This window comes from Chrysoperla carnea, chromosome X (assembly GCF_905475395.1).
Source record: "Chrysoperla carnea chromosome X, inChrCarn1.1, whole genome shotgun sequence".
Lineage (NCBI taxonomy): Eukaryota > Metazoa > Arthropoda > Insecta > Neuroptera > Chrysopidae > Chrysoperla > Chrysoperla carnea.
The window spans coordinates 38463696-38489050 of NC_058342.1; the positions used below are offsets into that span (position 1 = coordinate 38463696).

At 31.0% G+C, this 25355-nt stretch overlaps 4 protein-coding genes across 4 annotated transcripts; 1 reads left to right on the forward strand and 3 right to left on the reverse strand.

The window, feature by feature from the left end:
• Positions 1–359: 359 nt before the first annotated feature.
• Positions 360–3830, reverse strand: LOC123302081 (chitinase-3-like protein 2). The gene is made up of 5 exons (XM_044884864.1): positions 3418–3830; positions 2933–3303; positions 2439–2654; positions 1853–2063; positions 360–1446 (listed from the first exon to the last, which is right to left on the reverse strand). The coding sequence occupies exons 1-5, from the start codon at positions 3799–3801 to the stop codon at positions 1273–1275; spliced, it is 1356 nt and encodes a 451-aa protein (XP_044740799.1). The 5' UTR covers positions 3802–3830; the 3' UTR covers positions 360–1272.
• A 1795-nt stretch (positions 3831–5625) lies between these two features.
• Positions 5626–9026, reverse strand: LOC123302080 (protein DENND6A). Its single transcript, XM_044884863.1, has 4 exons — positions 8664–9026; positions 8340–8594; positions 7164–8180; positions 5626–6985 (listed from the first exon to the last, which is right to left on the reverse strand). The coding sequence occupies exons 1-4, from the start codon at positions 8775–8777 to the stop codon at positions 6800–6802; spliced, it is 1572 nt and encodes a 523-aa protein (XP_044740798.1). The 5' UTR covers positions 8778–9026; the 3' UTR covers positions 5626–6799.
• A 6563-nt stretch (positions 9027–15589) lies between these two features.
• Positions 15590–20613, reverse strand: LOC123302079 (serine-rich adhesin for platelets-like). Its single transcript, XM_044884862.1, has 2 exons — positions 19824–20613; positions 15590–18344 (listed from the first exon to the last, which is right to left on the reverse strand). The coding sequence occupies exons 1-2, from the start codon at positions 19966–19968 to the stop codon at positions 16255–16257; spliced, it is 2235 nt and encodes a 744-aa protein (XP_044740797.1). The 5' UTR covers positions 19969–20613; the 3' UTR covers positions 15590–16254.
• A 2245-nt stretch (positions 20614–22858) lies between these two features.
• Positions 22859–25355, forward strand: LOC123302085 (dynactin subunit 5). The gene is made up of 5 exons (XM_044884869.1): positions 22859–23043; positions 23218–23405; positions 24153–24264; positions 24558–24761; positions 25129–25355. Exons 1-5 carry the CDS (start codon positions 22957–22959, stop codon positions 25147–25149), a joined length of 612 nt encoding a protein of 203 aa, XP_044740804.1. The 5' UTR covers positions 22859–22956; the 3' UTR covers positions 25150–25355.

Here is a 25355-nt window from a genome sequence, read left to right on the forward strand (position 1 = left end):
TAAAAAGATTGAACCTTTAAAAATTAAGTTGATAGTTAAGTAAGGGTCAGTCTATTAGGTAAGAACTCTATCTGCATATTCATATTTAAAAATTAAAATGTGATGCTTACTAGTTACTAGTTACTACTTCTATAAAAGAATCAATCTTCTTTGATTTTTCTCTTAAAAAAATAAGTTTCCAATTCGCACCATGTACACCATGTACACCATGTACCATGGATCGGTTTGTATTTATCTGCGTCCTAAAAATTTGTATTTATCTGTGGTCCTAAACAGTTTAAAATATTTTAAATTTGATAAAGTTTCGCAACCTTGATTAACTTTCTACGTCCGATAAAATTTGGCTACCTATAGGAATCCTAATTCATCCTCTAAAATAGTCTAATTCTAGATCTCATTGGCATAGCTCCCAATACTGTAATACTGCAATACTGTTACTATTGGGTTTCACTAGATCCAAGATCCGTGGACCAATTTAAAATTGTAAGTACTAAAAATTAAAGTTTCCAAATTTGAGATTCGCTTTTGCTTTTTAAGATTCAACCTCTAAATTTTAATTTGAATATTATTGAAATGAATGAGAATGTTAAGTAGTCTAATCAAATTAAATACAATATCATGGTCATGGTAATGGTAATAAAGAACAAATTAATGAATCTGCGTTAAAAAAAGTCCACCTCTCACCTCTCACCTCTCACCTCTCATAGGTGTACTTAACTCCATTTTTTGGCGGATAGAACAAAAGTTTAAATGTAAAAGTAATTTCTTATAAAAAAATAAATAGAACTTTTAATTAAACTTTTATTTTATTTGATTGATAGTTTTTTTTTTTTTTGATTTGAACCTCCAACTACACCACTACACATCACCACTAATACCAATAAGAGAGTTAGGTACGCCACTGAAAGTTGCACTTTTTGTTTTTGCTAATAAACAAAACAAAACAAAACAAGTACCTGTACGTACATAATATAAATAAAATTTTAAAGATGCATTAATTTGTTTGTTGATTACCATGATATTCTATTGAATTTGATTCCACTAAATGACTAAATGACACATAAATAATAGTAATGGCACATAAATAACTGGTAACTAGTGTAGTATCAGAATAGTGTTTGTAAAGAATTGATTCCGTACCATATCATAGATCCTAGATCCATTCTATAATTTGTAAATGATAATAATAATAATAATAATAATAATAATAATAATAGTAGTAGTAGATCATCATTTTAATCGTAACTCTTTCTCTAATGACATTTCGATTTGTCATAACGAATCATCGAATAAGGTATTTTTAACGGTATGCGTTAAATGAAATAAGTTTGTTGAATTCTGTAAACTTTGAATATTTTTAAAGTCACAATATCTGCCATGGAAGTTATCACTATTTAAATTGAACAGCATCACTCCACCAAAGTTGTTACTTTTTATGAATTCAGTCTAAAATCAAATCAAAACAAATTCAAATTATACATGCGTTATCGTTATCGTTATCATTATCATTATCATTCAATCCAAATTCTATAGTCAGTAGTCAATAGTATGAAAGAGGCTTGTCTCTACGAAATTCTATCTGCCCAATAACGGTATCCTTACAATATGTATACAGGCTGTTCTATTATTGATTGCAGAACTTTCTTCTGTTATATTATTGATTGCAGAATGATATAACTGAGGCCTAATTTACGAGATAATTATCCTACTCTTATTATAATTAATTAATAAAAAATACACTCCTCAAAATAAAATTCATCCAATATTCAAAAATATTTTTGAAGCGCTCTTTCATGATACTGAATACTGAATACTGAATACTGAATAGCGAATAGCTTACACAAAAACATACTTTAAACGTTAAACTGTGTTCGTTTTCGTAGGAGATCCAATTTGATGCTTGGTAAGCGTATGGACTTTGCGATTTCAGATCGAATACCAAATTCACTCCAAAACCATTTAAAAATTTACACACTTCGGAATATGTGACATAACCTAATTGACCAATGTCACCGTAGCCTAACGCTGGCGCTTGTAGATCATTGTTCAGAATATTCATTAACCTAAAAATAAAAAACTATTTAACGATACGATACGTTACGATACGATACGTACAATATGAACTACGTACGATACTAAACATTTGCAAACAAGTATTTTTGATATTTTTAATAATTAAAAGAATTTAGCACTTTCATGCAAATTAATTTGTAGGAGACCATTTTATTGCAAATTTTATCTATTTTTAGTAAAGTTACAAGGTTACAAGAAACGGCCTGTGTGTGTGTGTGTGTGTGTGTGTGTGTGTGTGTGTGTGTGTGTGCAGTGTTATCACCATCAAATGCACGACTGGAGCTCAGACCATATTTAATATTAAAATGACCAATTCAATTTTGAAAGAAATAGGTTTTAATTTGAAGTTTGGTTAGTGTACTTACTTAAAACTATGACCATACGTTGGTAAACCAATAACAATTTTAGAACGATCCATTCCTTTACTGATCCAATAATTAGCTGAATAGTTAATATTCATTATTTCAAAAATACCCTCATCCTTTGATGTTGAATATAAGGGGGCATTAATACCAGTCCATGGTGTTAGTTTGGAAAACATATGATAGTCATAACACATTATATTCACATAATCCACAAATCTGCAACAAATTAACAAATTTGATTCGATTCGATTAGCTACGCTATTTTAAATAGTTTTAAACAAAGTATTTTCGCTCTAAAAGTTGTTTATTAAAATAATACAGTGGAACCTCGATAACTCAAACCTCATTAAATCGTAATTCTCAATAAGTCGAAAAAAATGCCATTCCCTTCCGCTGAACCATTAAATACGCGGTAACTCGAATTATTTAGACTTTGTAACACGAATGGTGAATGGTGATATGGTGATGTGGTGATTAGTGATTAAAATACTTACTGATTTAAATATTGGACGTCATAAGCGGTATCAATAATACTTGGTATGGATCCAACTGCAACCGATAATAAAAATCGCTTTTGATCCGATTCACGATTGATTTCCGTTCGAATTTCTTCTAATAATTGGGTAAAATGTTGTTTTTGTCGCTCATCTTGGACATTATTATCCCAACTTGGAAATTCCCAATCTAAATCGACGCCATTCAATTGATAATCGTGAATGATTTTTACAAACGATTTGATAAATTGTTTCCGGCTGGAATGATTGTAAACCATTTCTGGAAAACCTGGTTCGCCGGCTCCTCCAATTGTTAACAATGTTTTTAAATTCGAATTTTTCTGTTTAAAACTTTGAAGTCTATTTAGAACCTAAAAATTTTTATTTTATGAAAATAAAAACGAATGGAATCAAAATAAGAGGGGGAATGAGAAGAAATACGCAATAGGCCTTTGTTTGGCAATATGTGGATAACGATAACTAACCTGTTTCTGTTGATCGGAGACAACAATTCGATGATTTTCAATTCCAAAGAATCCAATGTTTAAATGAGTACATAAATCCGGTTCAAAATTTCGAAATAGTTGATCGATATCATGCGTAAATATAAAGTAACAAACTAATTTATACGATGGATTCGATACTGATACTTTCGTTGATGATATACTCTTAGTCGAATCAGAGTCGGAATCAGGATCAGGATCAGGATCAGGATCCACGACCGGTGGTAACACAGTTAAGTTATCCGGTAAATACACAACGGATGTATAATTTGAATTAAAAAATGTTTTTAAAATATGTTCGCTTTGAATTTTTTTAAAATAATAGTAACTGTTTAAAGAGCGCTGCGGTTTTTCAAATATTTGCATTTTGAAATTTGTGAAATTATGATAAACGTAGCATAAAATTATTAAGAAAATTATTAAAAATAACATTGATATCAACATTAAAAAAATTTGTATCGTTGAATATTTTGGTCTGAAACACACAAAATTTAAAAATATATTTATTTATTTATTTATTTATGATTGCAATCAAAAAAACAAGCTAAAATATCAACAGTTTTATTTTTATATCAGCAGTGGAATCAAACTACTATCTGTTACATGCAATCTAATCGCTTCATAAAAATTAAATTTACGAAACAGTATCCAAAATCAGAGATTGGTTGGGGGCTGGGGTTGATTTAAAATTTGAACATTGAACACAATAACCCCCAACAAACAACAAAGTGATTAAAATTATAGCCTTGAAAAATAATTAAAATTTGCACACATAAAACATAAGACATACCTTTTAATATTTGGTAATAATTCATATTTGGCATTATGCAGTTTGGGCGATGTCATTTTTTAAAAGAACTATTCGATGGTATTTTACATTCGTAACGTAATCAAATTAAAATTTGATTCAAGAATTTCGATTGAATTTTCTTTTATTGTTTTGTATATACAGTACAGTACAGTACAATAAAGTACCTACTTTCTTTGATTGAATTGCTTGATTTTGAGTTTGACACTTTGAAATCACATGTGCGCAGTTCATATTCACTATCACTGTCACTATCACTATCCTGTTCTATCAAATGTCATCTTGTATATGTATTTGTATTTATATTTGTATGTATTGTATATTTTATGTTTATCATTGTTTAAAAACATACCTTATAAACAACGGAGGTCGGAGGACGGAGATCTTCACTTCATCTCTGTATATAAAAAGTGTCCACGAACTTCGTCTGTGGACACGATAACTCCAAAACGAAATTAGATATCAAACCGAAATTTTTATAGCGTTCTCAGGATAAAGTCGTAAATGAGTAATATGGGTTAATTGGATTTAGATCTTTTAAACTATTAGAGGTAAAACAAAAGATTAAACGCAAAAAATGTTCTTTATAAAAAAAAATAAACAACTTTTGTTTTAAACATTTTTTCGTTGCGTCACTGTTTATACACGAGGGCGCAAATTAGGACAAAACTTTGATGTCCATTTTCTCCAAAACTATAAAAGATAAAGAATTGAAAATTTGCAGGTAAGTTCAACTAGCGGTCTTGTGAAATATTCTCGAAAAACAAAACAAAATTTTAGAAAATTTTCGAAAACCTAATAAATGTGATGTTTCAATAATTAACTCAGTTAATTGTTTGCTTTCACATGCTTTTTATTGTATTTAACAAGAATAAAGTTTCAATTAAAACAGCCGTATCTCATTTTAATCACATATCACATACCAACTTGGAAAGAGGTGATCTTCAAACGGCTGGAAAGAAGCCCGAGAATTATATTGCCTAGAGGGCCCCACATGCTTAAGTCAGCCATGTGTAGATAGTTTCTTGATAATTTTGTTTCTTCATCTTGACAATTTTTGTCGTTTTCTAGTAATGAACGCATATAACGCATTTAGGAAAACTATTTGAAAGCTGTCTGCATACTTCTAGAAGCGTTTCTTGTTCCTATATATTACAATTGTGAAAGTAAGGATATGTAAAACAATCTCTACTCCTTTTCCCAGTGTTATGGAAGGGGATTAAATCATTAAATTAGATTAAGAGAGCTGGAGACAATAAAGCGATGGTTTTTACTTTTAAGCCGCATTTTAGTGAAATTGTGGAATTTTTAAAATAAAAACCCAAAATTGAAATTAGACATTAAAATTGTATTTATTACTTACATAATATTTTTGAATCTTATTTACAATTTAAATTTATTTTATATAACTTAAACTCAGTGATCATTTACAACTCGAACTCTTCATGTAGAGTTTTATTGGACTCAACCCAATCATAGATCATCATAGATTGAAGTACCTGGGGAGAGGGGTAAAAGGTAAATAACTGTCTATCTATTAAATCATATATTTTGATGACAAAACAGTAACATCCCCTTCCTAACAAAACCTTGCAGATGATCAATTGAAAATATAAAATATGAGATTCAATCAGAATTTTAAGTTAAGTTGAGTTGAGCACAAAATCTTCCTACCTCCCTCCCTCCCTCCCTCCCTCCATATCTATCTAAACATAAATGCATTTATTTTTAAATATTTATTATTTATTGTTAGTTTGCAAAAATATTCACAGTGCCAAAAAATACATTTACTTTTTGTAAAATTTATTAAAACCTAAAAATTGCAAATATTTTTGATTTTGGAGAGATATCACTTCAAAAAGTTTCTAATCAAATTCTTTAGTTTACAAATAGTCTCACTACGTCACACGTCATACGTCATACGTCATACGTGACGTGAAACAGCGACGGATAATTTTTAATTGATGAGGTTCATTACCCCTCAATGGCAAATATCATTTTGATTTTCAACTAAATACAATCATAACATCATTTTTATAGGGTTTCACTCCACCCTATCTACAGGGAGTAAAACATTATTTTAAAAACGATGACACATTTTTTTTTAATCCAATTAAATTTGTTTTAAATTCGTGAATTTTGTGGGTAGGTCTTTTACTAAAACTCATCTACCAGTCAAGACAAGCAAGAACACTAGAAGTGGAACACCAGAATGATGTAGATGTACCTCAACCCAACGGGATGAGATGCTGTATTGTATTGCATAAGTCGTTTGTAAAAAATAAATACTTGACCAGTTTTAAAATGGATCACGTTGTACATGTTGGACTTCCTGTACACCACTTACTTAAAACGTACCTACTGTATAATGAAAAAAAAATCTAATCACTATTTTTTTTACAAAATTTGTTCATTACGTCATTTTTTTTTTTTTGAGCAAAAAATTTGTATATGGTGTTTACATAAAATTTAGCTAAATGAGAGGACTGAGGGGCGATTTTTTGGAATGTAAGTTGATGGTCGTTAATGATGCTGATGCAGATGCAGATGCAGATGCTACCGTTCAACTTGTAAAATATTCCTAAGATCTTCTGGAAGCGCTTCAAATAACTCCTTTAGGCACTGTGTTAACTTGTCACGAGTCTCTTCATCACTACTGGAGCGGGCAATTTTATGACGAATATTTAATACCATATCAACAACTTCTACTTCCGCTTTTCCTTCAACCCATTGTTTTAAATTCTAAAATTAAAAAATATGTCAAATATCACAAAAATGTTCAAAACAAAGTTTTCAAAAGTTAAGTTAAATGAATGTTTGTTGACTTCGAATTTAGTCATATGGAAAATAAATTCAATCAGAAATTTTGGCCCTGCCCTTTTGTATTCGCGAATTGATATAAAATTGCGTAGGTACTTACCACACGCGCTAACGCCTGCAATTGTAGGGTATGTAATTGACGTGACAATTCTGTGTACCTCTGATTAAACCATACATTAAAATTGGGTGACCTCAAAAATTTCCTATACAAGCCTTCCCAATTACCACGCACACCAGATGTCAATTGTGGTCCAGACGATGCTAATGTTGCAAAAAATTTATCTGGATTAAATGGCAAAGGTGTGACAGATCCTTTAAATGGTGACACATTTTTCTGTAAAGGCATCAACGATGCCATGTACCGTTCCAATGGAATCATAAAGCTTTGTGTTAACTCCACCAGATGTCTACGTAGCAACGCTGTATGTGCTTCAGCTTGGCGTCGTCCTAAACGCAAGCGTCGTGACAACGATCGATCCGCACGTAAGAACGGTTTGTATACAGTACGTACATCACCGATTTCAGCTAAACTCGCGCCACCATTTGAATCGTGTATATGTTTTTTGGATTTATGGCCACCAACCGTCTCACATAATCGAATTGTATGCGGCCAATGTTGTAAAGTTTTTGAAAAGAATGGATTCGTTACACCTAAAATAGCTGCCGGGGCTTCACGTAATCCACTCGTGAACTCCTTAAATTCTGAATCGTGTATCGTAAAATATGGTCGGTAATCGCCGCTATACACGAGCGGTGAAATCATTCCAACTAAAGCTAAGACCGTTTGAGAGCATAATGTCGGATTCGCAGCAAATACAATTAATGGTTCAGCCGTTAAAACTAATTCCCATAATAGTTGAGCATGCGCAGCAATTGGCATTAGCCATGAATTTGCAATGCTTGTTTCTGTTGATAATGTTGTATCAATTTTAGTTCCAGGTAAGTGTAACGAGATTGGAGTTTGAAGTGAGATTGTTTCTGGGTCTGGCCATTGTTTTGATAATCGATAGGTCTCTTCTAATGCAATCATACCACCTGTGAAGTATGCGTCTGCCACAATAGCACTCACATTACCCAGAATCCCAACGTGTGACAATGTTGATAATACTACCACACTCTAAAATTATATTTAATTATAATTAATTAAAATCAGTTATATTATATTTAGATTTAGTATTCTATCTGTATCTATCTGTATCTAGATAGAAATCGTTTGGTCTCATCAATCATATTAAGTAATTTTAAAACAAAAAACAATAATCAATGAAAATCATACTTTTTGAAAATATCCTCGAGGTAACGTAATATCCTTAACTTGTCGAAAATAAACATATCCCCATAAAAATTGTTTGGGTGGTGAGGCATGCCTTCCATATGCGCTCGAACTACAATCCGGTTGTCCAGGTGATCGTCGTAATCGTACTGTAAACTGTGTATCACCCATACATCCAGAATTTGAATCGGGAAATGCCAAATAACATATATTTGACATTTCCTGTTTTGTAATTTGGGCATCTTTTGGATGTACACTCTAAAAAAATGTCCAAATTGTATACGAGTTGTATAAAAATAAAACAATATTGTTTAAAATGAAACTAACCTCAATAACTTGGCCCAATTCCAGATCGAATGTAATCACACATATACAATGGATCCATGATGAGAAATTTTTATCATTTGATGTTGCTGAATTTTTAGGGCCGTTTTCACCCATTGTTTTGGAACACTGTCAAAGTGTTACAAACATTTTGACATACTGATTGATTCTGATTCTGAACAGTGAACAGAACAACTGAATGTTTAGATAGAACTCAGCTAAGTGCACTATTTATTCTTGTTTATTAAAACAAAAAGATCACTTAACTCACTTCAAATTGTTTAAATAAAAAATAAATGGTGAATTTAGAATTTTAACTTTGTAAAACATTTCAATGTAATGTACTTGTACTTGTACTTGTTGTAATTAAAACCATACAAGTACAATACAATACAATACAATACAAGTTACAGTTTAATAAAACTAATTTTACAAACTTAGTTTATTTTTAATCTACAGATTACAGATTAAGTGACATTTTACATCTGTCAGTTTATTTTTAATCTACAGATTACAGATTAAGTGACATTTTACATCTGTCAGTTCACTTGTTTCAAGTTTGTTCCATGTGAATGAACTCACCTCACACTTCACTCCAGCGTTCAGTGTTTAATGTTCAGTGTTCAATCACAGAATCACAGATAGATCACAGCTACTCGGTCTGCTCTGCTACAGCTCAAATCTTAAATAAAAAATGTAAACATCTTCTAAACTTATTAAGAATTGCCTCAAAATTGTCTAATATCGAAAAATTTGTTTAAATGCACCTCTAAAAAATTATCTCAAAATATGAGTATTTAATATTAATAGGAAGTTCCTTCCTCATCAAAGTTTTGCATTTTTATCCCAGTTCCACATAAAAAAATCATATCTTGCCATTGTATTTTCATCATGACGCTTGACGCTGACTTTGAGCGTCAAATTAAGTCATGTGGTGCGTCAACTTCAGCAGCGTTAAATCGTAAAAAGCTAAACAATGTTTTACATGGAGGAATAAGATAATTGTCAAGCGAAACGGGCGGGTTACTACTAGTATACATAAAACATATGTTTAGTGCAAGTGTCTGAAACATCTGATATTTGCGTGTGGTTTTTTATGATCACAACTTCCTGTTTTTGTAATGTTTTTAGTCGAATCTTTGATGTAAAAGATATTAAGATATTATTTTGGTTAAATTATTAATTAGTGGAGGCGTAATAACCTTATTTTTTGATTAAAAAAATTTCAAACAAATATCACGTTCAAGTAAATCTAATCACTTGAAAATTCAATTAAATTTTTAATAATATTTTTGTAAAACGAAAAATTATCAATGCCAAAGGTCAACCCTAATAATTATTTATTTATTTATACATTTAGGGCTCCGTTGCTAAATCGCACAAGCGGAATTATGTTGTAAATAAGTTAAAAGCTCTAAGTGGATGGTGGATGTTGGATGGCATTTCACTATGGAAGATAACTACTTAAGTTTTCTATCTAATCGCTAAAAGTCGTGTGTGAATAAGAATCGCCCTTAGATCTTTATTCTTAAATCCAGCTTTATTAACCTTTATTGTTAAAAGGTTATGTTTAAGGAGTCAGGAGTCAGGAGTGGGATGGGATAATAAATGAAGGATATAAAAATAATTATAAAATAAAAGCTAATATGTAATTTTATTTGTTTTTCATCAATTTTTTTAAAATTTTGTTACCCATTTAAACACTGAACTCAATACTCATAATTATGTACAAAATTTATGTAACAACTTGCCAATCTTTATGACATTGACAACGTGAGACGTTAACAAATGGAGCTTTTATTCTTTAATCTGCCTTTATAAAAACATAAAGCTCAACTTTTAAATATCCTATTCTATTGCTATTGGATGAATTGAATTTATTTAAACAGCTCAGCTCCACTTATCAGTCACTTATTAAAAGTTATTACATTTACATTTACAGGCAGTCACCGTCACCGTCACCGAGCCATTTTAAAAACATTCAAAACTCATCATTAAATAAAACTTTCATCCAACTTTAGATTCTCAACTTTTTTTATTTTCTATTTCTGATATCTTTCTCATTTTATTAAAAATTAATAAAATTTTATTTTACAGCCCATTTTAAGTTGACACTGATACAGTTTCAACGCGACTCACAAATACTCAAGGTTGTTGGTCGTCAAGGAGGACCCTGGACCAGTTCGGAACCGTTCCGGTAGATCGTAGATCGTAGATCACAGTAAGCCTTTGTCCTAGTCCTAAAATGTATGTATTGCCTCAATCGACGTTCGTTGGCGAGCCAAAACATCTTGTAAAATCCATTTTTGGATTGGTGTAACATCAAAAACTAAAACTAAATATCTAAAAGGAAAAAATTAATGCATCCTTCAAATTTTATTTATATTAGTTGTTTATAGTGTAGAGTGTAAAAATAAGTGCAGCTCTTAGGGGTAGGGGCGTACTTAACCCCTGAGAGCTGGACTGGACTATATTAGACTATAAACCTTTCATGTTTATCGCGTTAATCGCTTTAATTTCAAATCTTATCATTTATTCGCGCACATTTTCAAATTTTAACGAGAGATACATTGAAATCGACACGACATCAGGACAAAGGCCTATTCTCCAATTTTAGTCGGATAATGTTCATTGATCCAGCATCGTAATGGATTTTCTTGCAATCCTTTAGAATAGAAAAGCCTTTTAAAAATATGCTTTGTATGTTTTTTTTAAATGATTCCATTTAAAAATTCAATTAACAATATCATTTTTTTGAAACTGTTTCATTTTGAATACCTTTCAAATTTGATTGAGTGAAGTTTATCTAAGTTTTTATTATTATTTATTTACAAAATCTTCTTTTTTTTTTTTCTTTGTTTTCCTTTTAGAAATGCGTGTGATTAGGAACTTTTAAATTTACATTTTAGCTTAAACTGTTTAGTTAAAGTTATTTTTTTGCAAATTTTAGATATTTACCTAAATCAAAAATTACACGATTAGTTCTCATACAGGTCTTAAGCTATGTCCATCGAGTCACCAACACCAACACCCTGTATATTTACACCCAGAAATTTCAAAAAACATAAACACTTCTTAATTTTCACGGAAAAGTGTATTACTTGACTCTGTATTACTGAAGTTCAAGTTGAAAATCGCAGTAATTTTGATTTGATAAAACCTTGAATCTCAAAAAATACTCGCAGTGGATTGATAAGGACACATTTGAGTCCAAGCCCGTACAAAATTTATTTATCATTTGTTGAAAATAATTCCCAAAAACTGAAAAAATTAATTTTTTTAAATTAGGATTCATATAGGAACACTAAAGTGGGGGGGGGGGGGGGGTAGAGCATCCTGAATACAAGGAGTCCGTATCAATCCACTTGGATATTTTCGACTTTTTTGAAGTTTGTATCCAATTTTTACTTAGATAATAATAACAAAGAGAAAATTAATTGTGAACAACACAGCTCTAAGCAAACTTTGGTGTTCCAGTTTGTTTGGTGTTTTGACGATCTGACTTCCATTTTTTGCTCGGAGTAGGATGCTTTTTTGGCTATCTTTGTTTCCCTGTATTATAATTATTGAAGTCAAAGATACCGTACCAACTTTAAAAAGGTCTGTTTGTGATATTTGGAAATTTGGTGAATTTACAAAAGACTTGATTTGAATTGAATCGAAGAAAAATGGGTAATATTAATTTGTATCATCTAAAATACATACTCATACATATTTACATTTTTTTTCTTCGAATTTTCGATTTAAATTCGAAACGACAAAATAAAAATAAATAATTTCTATGAAAAAATATTGTTTTTTGTTTTTGTTTTTTACAAATATTATAAATTATTTTTTACTTTTTAGTCAACATCTTACCAGTTATGTCGAAGAGATCCACCAGACAGACCATCAACGTCTTTAAGCCAGATCAATCAGTTATCAGTATTCTGACGTGACATACTGATACTAGTACGTACTAGTATGGCTGGCTTAACACAAGGCTAAAGCGATTATCTTTCTAACATTCTAGTGTTAGTGTTAGTGTTAGTGATAGTGCTAACTTCGTAGGTCCTAGCACTGTATTAGGTACCATTCTGGCTTAAAATGGTCTAGTGTATCTCGTATCTCGGTCAACCATAAACATGAGGATATGTTTTCACATTTGAACATGTACATGTGTAGTGTAATGAGGACATATCGATATGTTTATGGAGCGCTTTAAATTTATTATGATATACGTACGATAGCGATAGAATGAATGAATGAATTAGATAGAATACATAACATGATTACTTTAAAGCAGCATTTTCAAATGCATGTTTTTACAGTCAAAACCCGTTATAACGACATTCAAAGCATCTACAACGACATCTACAATTCAATTATAATGTAGATGTCATTATATCCTTCGAAAAAGAAAAATGAAAGTTCACCAGTCAGTTCACAAGGACAAGCTAGCACAATATTTGGGTGCGGAGGATGATTTTGATGTGCTAGCCATCAAATGGGTCTCTGATAATAACTGATGGTTAACTAGAATTTATATTGATGTTGACTCTGGTGGTATTGCATGCAAACGACCCCAGACCCAGACCCAGACTACAGATTACAGCTCCAGCTCAGTAAAGTTTGTGTTATAATCGCTTTTTGACTGTTGTATTTTTTTTAAATTTTGGTTTGTAAGTTTATTATTATTATTATTATTATTTTTGCTTTTTACAAAATTACTAGTATCACTTTTAAAAATTTTCAACATATGTGTTCAATACATTCACGTTCAAACAGACTCAGATTACAGTGAATGAGTTTCAACTCTCATTCTCATTCTCATTCTCATTCTCGCTTCTACAATCAAAATCAAAGTTTTCCCAATTATGAAAGATGAAAAGTTTTTTAAAATAAATACTTGATTCTTTTAACTTCGTTAACAAATCATTTGAATATTATTTAAAAATGTTTTGGAACATAAACATAAACATAAACATAATGTAGGTGTAGTTAGTTCTATTCTTACTAACAAACATCAAATCATCGTTCATCGTTCATCCAAGTTCAAGACAATCATTTTGATTTTGTAATGTGAAACACGGACGGACGCTTCACATGATTTTCTCCGCGACCGTTTCTCACTTCTCAACTTAAAATTGGATCACAAAACATTCTTTTTTTAATATTCACAAAATAAAATAAAATAATTATAATCATTCTTAATTTTTATATTCAATAATTCAAATAAAAAATTGCGTTCATATTTTCTTGCACATTCAGAAGACAGGCGTTTTTTTGGAAATATTTTTGACCTATCAACAGTATCGTTTGGAAATTAAGTAAACGGATCGTGAATTATATTCTGTTAATAAATGTATAAATATAAATAGCCATTCATTATTCATGCAGAATAGCCCACGAAAATCAAAGTTTTTCTACTTAAAATATTCAAATGAAGCTTTTTCATCAGAATCTTTTTCATGTTCCAATATATCCTGTGATGTTTCTAATAACAATAAATGATGAAGATTAACCCAAAAATCATTTGAAAATCTGATGGTTTTTGGTTTTTGGGTGAATCTGTACACTGTACACTGTACACTGTACACTGGTACACTGTACAAAGAACTTTAGTGACAAGTGATAATCAAATCAATCAAATAAATAATATAAAAATAAAAATAATAAATAGATAATTATGTAACATAATATAATAAAATATAATATGTAAATATTCTTGTAAATCATTCTTTAAAACAATTTAAATTCTTTAAAACAAGGTTGTAAGGTTGTAAGGTTGATCTGGGTTTAAATCAAAATAATGCAAGTAATTAAACCCCTTCACTACCTACCTCCCTTTTGATAATCATTAAATCACTGTTTGTTCGATAATTAAATATTATGCATTACATTTACTTCAAGTAAATAACTAAAAAGAAGATTCTTAGCCAATTCCAATTCAATCAATAATCTTTACTCATACTCATACTCATACTCATCAATAGTTTTACGTCTACGCACGTAACGTTTAAAAGGAGAACAAACAATTCAAGTGGAATTACTACATGATCTATGATCTGTCTCTTTTTACAAGTTTTCGTTGAGTTGACTTGAATCCGCTTTTTAATTATAAAATTTTTCAAAATAAATAAATATAAAAAATAAAAATAAAAAAATAATAAAAAAGAAAAGAAAACAAATTTTTCAATCCATAATTTTTAAAGTCCTCATACACGTTCGGCCCCCTTCAAATCAATCAATTTGTTTATTATGCATTCAAAGCTGTATACTAAAATCTGAATAATTTAGAATTTTTAACGATTTCGAAAACTGTCTCGAAATAGTTTATAGATCTATAGGTCTATAGTCGCATCAAGTTAGGTACAATTATGCAATAGGTTTACTGAGCTCTTTGGGTTATGGCCAAAAGTTCAGGAAATCTATGCCAATTTTTAGCTTTTTAGTTCAATAATGCCATTTTGTAGAATAAAAATTTTCACATTTCCAATCTTTCGCATTTAATTATTATTAATATATATATTCGAGCCATACATACTATTATATGTATTTTTGTTTTCCGCCCTCTAGAAGTGAAAATTATGAATCGGAAAAAACTATATATACACCTACCTACACATCGATTGAAAATTTTACACTCTACATCTTTGTATGTAGTTAGTTACTAGAGTATTTTTAAAATAAAATACACAGTATTTGAATAGTCTACGGAAAACTACGGCAAACGCGGAAAATTTTATTTAAAAATCAAATGTGATCGATTGAGACATATACAGATCAAAATATACAGAGATCGATTTTAAGTTGAACAACTAAAATTTTATCAAAAGTATATTTTCACTAAATGCAGTTTTTAAGAAAAATTCAAAAACCAACCAAAACCACGCAAAATTGTAAGATTTATTTTTACAAATCGTTCGGAAATTTTGCGCTCGGTTTATTTTTTATCTAAAAAGTATAGTTATCGAGTAAATAGAAAAAAAATTGTGCAAAAACATGGAAAAGTGTGAATTTTTCCTAAAATCACCTTTTTTTCTGCACATATGAAAATTTTGATCAAAAACTAAAGTTTGGCATAGATGGCATTGCTGAACCAAAAAACTTGAGTAAATTTCACCTAACTTGATAGGACTGTGATTGGTTATCTCATAATCGTTGTTCCTTCAGCGTGATTGTTGCCTAGCGAATGGCTACTTTTGATTTTAATCGACAACATTTTGAGGGGGTTCACAGGAAGGACAAAATAAAAAATTTCGTTCTCGATAATTATTGAAAAAAAAAAAAAAATGTTTAATGTCTTAGAATTAGCCATTCATGAACGATTTGAATTAGTTACGTACTGTCAATATGTAGATGTCTTTAAGAAGACATGATGCGACGCGAAGCATTTCGTTGCGTTGCGTTGCGTTACCGTTATAGTTATTGTTATAGTTATCGTTATCGTTATCGTTATAAAGTTTGTATGGTTTGTGTTTGAAGTGGTTTTACTATATTTAAGTAATATAATTTAGATAATAATATACGTAATATTATTAGCAATATCATTCATAACAATTGGGTGTAAGTGCGGATTATTCGTTGATAAATCCGCACTTACAAATTCGAATTATGGACGCATTTGAGAAGCCCGCAGCTGAGAAGTATTGTTATTGTTGTTGTTGTGGTTGACGGTGCGCGATCGATTCAAATGGTTCAAGTTGTTCAAACATTGTTTTAAAGTGCTGTTCATTTGGAAGTCTTGCAACAAGTTCGGTGTGATCGCGTTCCCAACTTTCGAACGTGCATGCGGTTTTGAAACTAATTGTCTGAATTGTAAACCATTCAATTGTGGTAAGTTGCTCAATTGAACAGAGCAGCGAGAGTCGTCGGGAAGGGCAGCGCTCTCAATGTCATAGAGTCCACTAAACATATTTACAAAGGTAAACTCTTCATCGGTTTCATGCACAACACATTTCATGCACTCGGGCGTTTGAGGCGTTCGTGGTGCACTTTCTTCTTGTTCGATATCAAAATCGAATGTTGCTAGTTTCGTTAACTTCCAATCGTTATCATCATCCAAATCGTTCGTCGCTGTCCGTTCGTCGTAGATCCCTGGATCGGCTTTGATACGATAGAATGGTTTCGTCGCTTCGATTTCGTAAATCCCACAAGGTAACGGTTCAGGCGCATCAATTGTTTCCTCTAATTTCATTATAAATAAATTCGAAGTTCGATCTTCGTTCGATCTGGATTCAAATGGCGAATATTTAAACTTAACTATTTTCTGTTTGTTCTGTTCTAAACTATCCTCGTCACCATAAATAATATCCGTTTCCGTTATAAATGGATCGTATTTAACGAATTTCTTCGCTGGTTCAACATCTTCGTGGTGTGTAAACAAACTTGGATGTTTTAATTTTAATTTATCTATACTGAGTTCATCCACTGAGATATTTATTAAACTGATCGATTCACTTACAGGGCCTTTACTCTGACCCTGACCCTGACTCTGACCTATTGAATGACCCGGACTACTTAGAGGCGTTTGCGTTTGTTCAACTTTGATTTGTGTGTTTTCTAAGAACGTCGGTTTAACGTCGCTGTCATCGTCGGGCAGAGCTGGTTCATCCGTTGGTTTTGTTGGTGATCCAGCTGTTTCTAATAATGTCTCAACGACCGTTGAGACAGCATCCTGTAGAATTTCAACAGTGGGAGTACTTCCTTTGAGCGCAATTAATTCAGTTCGTGTTCGGCATGCAGTTGGTTGCTCAACTAGACCTGCTAGACCAGCTAGACCTGATACTGAACTAGATTCAGTAACAGTTACAGTTATATTATCACAGGGAGATTGTTTATTTTCTTGAGGTAGATTGATTGTGTCGCGAGTGTCACGACTACGACTTAATCGTGGATTAACATTAACATTAACATTAACGATTGTTGTTTTACGTTCTCGTTCTCGTTCTCGTTCCCGTTCCACGACATGTCCTGAACTATTCGTGTTCGTGTTCGTGTTTATGTTCGTATTCGTATTCGTCGTACTACTTGTACTGCTAGTTGAACTAGTTGTTCGTTTACTAGTTGAACTTGAACTTAAAGATGAAGTCGAACTTAAAGATGGTGACGGTGACGGATGATTGGATGATGCTTGAAAACGTTTTTTACTAGATGTAGATGTAGACGTAGACGTAGATGACTTCTCTAACTTGTCCGATGAAGATGAGTTTAGTGTTGATGTTGGTGTTGGTATTGTCTGTTGAATATCAGTAATTGTTGTATCTAAATCTTGGTTGTAACTACTCGATGATGCCGTCGAAGGGGAATGACTTGAGAACGCACTATCATGTTCACTTTCTGAATAATTGATTAAGGGTCGTTTTCGTGATGATTTCGCTAGAGATGATGTCCCAGAACCGGTGTAACTAGGTATTTCTAAACATGCTATTACATTGTTGTAACAATTAACAGACGCATCGTTCAGTGTGGACGATGTCGATGAACTAGACGAAGAACTGGACGATGAACTGGAACTGGAGAATGAAATCGATGAAGAGGTTGAGTTGTATTTAGTTGCTGTTGGTCGTATTATACACGATAATGCTGAGAATGATTCTAATATTGGTATCGTGCCAAATATATTTAGATCTGAGTATGTTGATGTTGATGTTGACTGTGACTGTTCTTTGTGATCTCCTACATGCACATCTAAACGCGCCTCTAAAACCAAACAAACACAACAAATTTATTTATTATAGTATGTAATGTACCTTTATCTACCTACTACACTACACTACAAATAAATATCTAAAGTACAATTAATGAATGCATCTTTAAAATTTTATTTACTTATATTATGTAGGTACTTTTATTAGTTATTTATATTATGTAGGTACTCTTGGTGGTTGGGAGGATACTTAAGTAGCGATTATAATCACTTTTTTTATAAATTACATAAAACTATCAATCAATTATGAATTTTTAAAAATTATCTAGTTCTAAAAGTTCTAGAGATTTTAAAATGCCAATTTTAAAATGAAATGTTTTGCTTATTCAATCAAATGAAAAATTATCCATCTTGTAAACCGTTACAGATACAACAAAACTTTAAATGTAAGAGTTATTCCTTATAAAAAAATTAACAACTTTTATTTGAAGCATTCTTTCGTAAACATGATTGTTTAGACGAGAGGGCACAACTTAGGCAAAAATTTTCACGTCCATTTTCTCCAAAACTATAAAAAAGTGTGTTATTTTAATTTCAGGTTAACTTAAATTAATGGTTAAATGAGCGGTAAGGTGGGCTGAAAAGTTGACATCCTAAAAGACACATCCTATACTAAACTGTACTGTACTCAAATTTAACATCATAAAAACCGTCCATAAATTGTATTTTAAGAAGCATGAAACGGATTTTTTAACACCCCCCCCCCATCTACATCATCCCAAGTTTACCTTCGATAAAATGCATAAATCTATATTTTTAGGGTATATGACTTAAAATTTTATACAAAATGAACCGATTTTATCCATTCACGAATACAACAGCTAAAAAACTTCAGGTCGCTATTGTTTTTCAGTTTTGGAATACCGTATAAATGGACGTTAATCGCGAAACAAGAAAACGAAGGTTTTTTTCTATTCATATTTCTAATCGTTACAAATTTGGAAGTAAAAAAGCATAAATTACGAAACTATAAAATGAACAAAAACAAGGGGCTAGCATTAAAATTAATTATAACCTTCAAGTGAAATTGTAAAAAAATTTAGCATTCTCGAAAAATAATTCGAATCTTTATATTTTTTGGTCATATTCGTTGAAATTTAAAATAAAAAGTCGAAGTTAAAATAAAAAAAAAAAAAAAAAAACATTGATTTTAAAAATTTCAAATTTGGTTTTAGATTTAGATAAATTGTAGGTTAAAATTAAAATGAGCTTCTGAGAGAGACAGATGATAAATTTAAAAAAAAAAAGGATTTCAAAACAATTTGTATTTATGTAGGACATGCACATGCTTAGCAAATAAAATTTAAAGCCCCCAAAACAAAATGTAAACATTGGATTCTAAGTTTAAATGAATAAACTCAAAAAATTCGATAACATTTCTAAAAACAAAAAACAGGCAAACAATCGAATTGAAAAAAAAAAAAAAAAACAGGTATGGCATTAATTAAGGATGAGAAGATAAAGATATTTACCTTTTTTACAAGGAGCTGTTGTTTTTGTAGTAATTTTATGATCGCTATCTCGTAAATATAAAAACCAAGATTCATTTAAACAATGAACTCCCATATCCGAATGATCGGATTCAGCATTTAATTCAAAATCAAAATCGATCTCCATATTTAAATCTGCCACCTGATTTTGAGTGTTATTATCGTGAATCGTCGTCGTGTTTCTGAATCTGAATCTGTATCTGTATACTGTACCGTGTATCTGTATCTGTATCTGTATCTTGAGAATCGTGTATAACCAATAAAAAGTTATTTTGATTAGCTAGCAAACCCACCAAAAGAATAAAAACAATGCAATGATTTAATTTAGAATTAGAATTGATGGTATTAGAAAGAAACTAGATGATCTCATGTCATGATTGATATTCAAGAACTTGTATTTTTTATTTTAAGAACTTGTGTTGCACTTAACACAACACAACACAAAACAGTTACACTTCAACTTCAACTTGAAGCACTTAGGTAAGCACTTTGTTGCTTTTGCTGGTATTTTTCTTATTGCTTGATACATTCATCACTTCTTTTAAGTTTCAATTATAATGGAAGTATTAATTTTAAATCGTAATCGCATCTTTATTAATTAATGTATTAAATCTCGTTTCTTTTTCTTAATACAAAATAAAATCCAATCGAATCCAATCCAAATGACAGTTTGTTCTTGTTCTCACTCTCAGAGTCAGATTCACGTTAAGGTTGGACTAACTTACAACACACTCGTAGTGTACGTAGTGTACTAGTGTACTAGTGTAGTACTGTACTGTAGTGACTGTGACTGTGACAGTCAATCCTCAGTCAGTAGTCAGTAATGAAGTAGTCATACACAGCACACCATAGACAGAGATAATGAATGTATGCGTTCCTTCTCACTCTCAGTCTTCTAGTTTACAATACTGAATACTAAATACTGAATACAAACCATAGACATATAACAATAACATATTGACTGAAGATCTATATAGCATTAAGATATTATGTCATGATGACGCTTGACACTGCCTTTGAACGACAAATTAGTATTTCATCTAGATGAAAAAAATTGAACTATGTGCAGCGTCAAATTGTAAAAAGGAGCGTCAAAAGACAAAAAACAAAGAAGTTTATTAATACATAAGATCATTTGTAATAAGACATTGACACATGGTAATGATAAACAACTACATCCAGAATGGGTACTGAATATCATTAATGGCAATCAATTGAAAATAAAATATTTTTTAAATGAAACCATTTTAGTTTTATTAAAACATTAAAAAATATTTATTATAAATTTATATATTTAATACTCTCAAAATTAATCCTGATAATAAAAACAGATTATGCTTTTGATGATAAAAAGGCAATTTATGCCGTGCTGCCATCTGGATGGAAAACAACGTCAGCAATGCAAATAGTAAAAAGTCAAACATTTTTCCATTCAGATGGCAGCACGGCCTAAATTGACCACATGACCTAATTTAACGCTCAAACTCGGCGTCAAACGTCATCATGAAAATACACCTTAAATCAGCGCCTCAGTGTGAGTAATTGGGAACTAAAAAAACCATTCTGATTCAAGGCATATGTTATGTGTTCTATTTCACATCATTTGGTGGCGCTAGTATGTATCTCAAACATATCATAAATTCAACTTCAAATTCAGACCAATTTCAATACATGGGATCCTCTATCTATATGTTATATATATTTCTATATTCTATGATACAAACACATTGTACAATTCTTATTCATGTATGTCTGTCTCTGTCATGTCTGTAGTAGTCTGTAGAGTGTAGTCTACACTGCAAACCATCTACGATCTACCACAAGATCAGCTGTCTCTGTTACAGTCAAACATCGCTATATTCTACCCACCTTTACTCTAGATATAGTCAAACTCCTATATTACAATAAATTATTTACACCATCACCTCATCTATTAATTATTATTCTATTATTATACTCTGTATATATGAAATATATATCAAGGTGTACTAAGTTTAGTCCCAAGTTTGTAACTAAAGCTTAAATTAATTGATGATACGAACAAAATTTTTGTATAGGTGTTTATAAAATCATCTAACGTACTATAGAGCATTTATTTGTTAAATTCGATTACTAAGATATATAGTGTCCATATTAGGTACTTACCTCATAATTCAAGTGTAGGTACAGTAGTTTATCTGGGCACATCACATCACATACACCAGTCATCAGTATTGGTCTACATTTATATCAACAGATGTGGACACTATACTACGACTACCTACATTAATGCACATAAGATGTCGCGTCCTACATCAGTCTACATTTATATTGATAGATGTAGTATACTCACTGTCAAAAAAAATGCCACAGTTAAAACATTCTAAGCGTACTCATCATATGTTATGCTATAATAGTAAACCTTAGAATGTTTTAAAACGAGCATTTTTTGTGACATTGAGTGTACCTATAACTAAAATTCGTAAATTATCGTTCAATTGCTTTCCTTTGATACTTCTTTGGTTCTTTGGCTTAGGTTACAGTTTCTATCAATTGTTCGGAGAATATTTCACCTCGATTTCGTTGTTTATCACTGCCTGCTAATATACGACATGCTGTTAACAATATATGATGTGCGGGTTTCTTCGTCTACTTAAAATATGGGATCATTATAAAAAGTAAAACGTTCTTCATGACTAAAGGTGTATTTTCATAATAAAGCTTGACGCTAAGTTTGAGCGTCAAATTAACGTTACTTGGTCAGTTTAGGCTGTGCTGCCATCTGGGTGAAGAATCTTATTACAAATGATCTTATGGATTAATAAACGTTTTTGTTTTTTGTCGCTCCTTCTTACAATTAGACGCTGCATATAGTTCTAGTTTTTTCGGCTAGGTGAAATCCTAATTAGTCACTTAAAGCCAGCTGCAGCGTCAAGCTTCAACATGAAATAACGTATTTATAGTTATAGATTGATAGGTACATATAATGTGTGTGCAGAACGTACCCTACGACTCGGACTAGTGAGTAGTATGGTAACTATGATTGTGAGAAAATGTCAAATGGTATTGAATACTTTTTTGACAGACATGTTATTATACAATTTTCATAATTTTTCTAGTTAAAAGTTATTAAAAAATGTCCACATATATGAATCAAAAACAACCAAAAATTGCTATGGAATTACCAGATATTTATTTCGATAAAAACGAATATGTGGAAACCGTAAGTGAATTTTGTAGGTATATTGTGACGGTAACGCTAAGAAACAAAAGTATTATGTTTTATAATTATTCATTTCAATTCGAACGTAATTCTTACTTACTAATTACGCTAATTGGTTGTGCGTCGTCAGTCGCAAGTGTAGTGATAAATATTAAGATTTGTAATTGATTTCAGGCGTCTGGTAACAAAGTATGTCGTCAAACAGTTCTTTGTGGTTCACAAAATATTGTATTAAATGGCAAAGTAATTGTTCATACCGATGCAATTATTCGAGGTGATTTAACGAATGTACGAACGGGTCGTTATTGTGTTATTGGTAGAAATTCGGTTTTACGACCACCATTTAAAAAATTTAGTAAAGGGTAAGTTTAGTAAGATCATGGCAATCAAGAAAAACTTAATGCATCTTTGAAATTTTATTGATATTACTTGTTTATTAGGTTATAAACACTGCGTAGAAATAAGACCAACTCTCAGGGGTGTACCTAACTCCATTTTTTGAAAGGTAGTTGAAGGTTTTAATCAATTTTTCATAAATTATAAAAAAACTATGAATCAAACTAAAAAAGAAATTATGAATCAATTAAAAGTTCTATCTCAAGTATTTGTGCACAGTTTCGTAAATTTTCGACTTTCTAGCTTTAAAGTTGACCGAGATATGCCAATTTTAAAATGAAATTTTTTGCTTATTCAATCAAATGAAAAATTATCCATTTTGTAAACCGTTACAGAACAAAAGTTTAAATGTAAAAGTAATTTCTTATAAAAAAATAAATAGAACTTTTAATTAAACTTTTATTTTATTTGATTGATAGTTTTTTAATTTTTATTTTCCGCCACTGAAAGTTGCACTTTTTGTACAAGCTAATAAAAGTACCACCATAATATAAATAAAATTTTAAAGATGCATTAATTGTACTTAATTGTATATATATTTTAGATATGTAGTTGAATTGTACGAGTACTAGGTATAGTTTGAAGTACTAGAAGTACCTACTACTACTACCAATATTATCATTAAAATGGAACACTCTGTATAATTGTGATTGTGTTTATGTAATGTAATGTAATGTAATCTTAAGTTAATAGTTTAATGTTTTTGTTTACAGACTTGCATTTTTCCCTTTACAAATAGGAGATCATGTTTACATTGGTGAAAATTCCATCGTGAATGCTGCCTTTGTTGGTTCATATGTTTACATTGGAAATAATGTTGTAATTGTACGTAATTTATAACAATAACAATAACAACTTTCACTATCTCTCTCTTCTTTATTGTTTAAATACAATATCTTCTTTGTTTCTTCTAATTTTATAACTATTTTATAGAAAACAAGACTCGCTAGTTCAAAAGTTAGACTCCAAAACTTTACATGTATATCTGTTCTCTTGTAATGTACTTGACTATCTGATCAGTGATCACTTGATCAGTGATCAATGATCAATGATCAGTAATCACTACTTTAATACTCGTGAGCTGAGCTAATGTTATATTTGATGTGAAATATTTTTAGGGACGAAGATGTGTGCTAAAAGATTGTTGTGTGATAGCCGATAACGCAGTGTTAGCACCTGAAACAACTGTACCATCCTACATGCGATTCGAAGGTTCTCCAGCTAAATGCAGTGGCGAATTACCAGAATGTACACAAGATTCTATGATCGAATTCACCAAAAGTTATTATGAACATTTTACAGCAGCTAAAACTATTACTCAAGTATTAAATATTAAATATTAAATATTATTCATTCAGTATTTATTTATAAATTCTCATCAAAAATCAACTTGCGCTCAATAACAGTGGCGGATGCGGATGCGGATGCGGATGAATTTGTTTGACTCTGACTTGAGCTTGTGTTTACTTCAATTGATCTTCTTGTTCACTTCACTTTTTAGTCTTCACCATTCATTTTTTATTTTTAATTGAAGTCGCTCATGGATTGCATTTGGATTTACTAAATCCGCCACTGGTCACTGTCATTCTCAAACTCGCTACTGAACAAGAATATCCCTTCGTTTGAATACCTGGGGTGGGTTGGGTTGGGTTGAGTATATTGAAATCCTTTAATTTTTTTATATTTCAGATGCAGTTGGTTCAACATTAAATTTATTGAGGTTTTTGGTTGAGGATGAAGTTTTCTGCCTTAACTCTTATATTGTTTTGTTACTCGTAAGTGAAAAGTGATGTTTTCAAAACAAAAAAACAGTATCCAGCCAAAAATATTGAACGTCTGCGGTCGCTTACACTAAATAAATAAATTATTGTATTTTATATTTAATAAATTAATAAATAATACGCTTTTTAAAATTA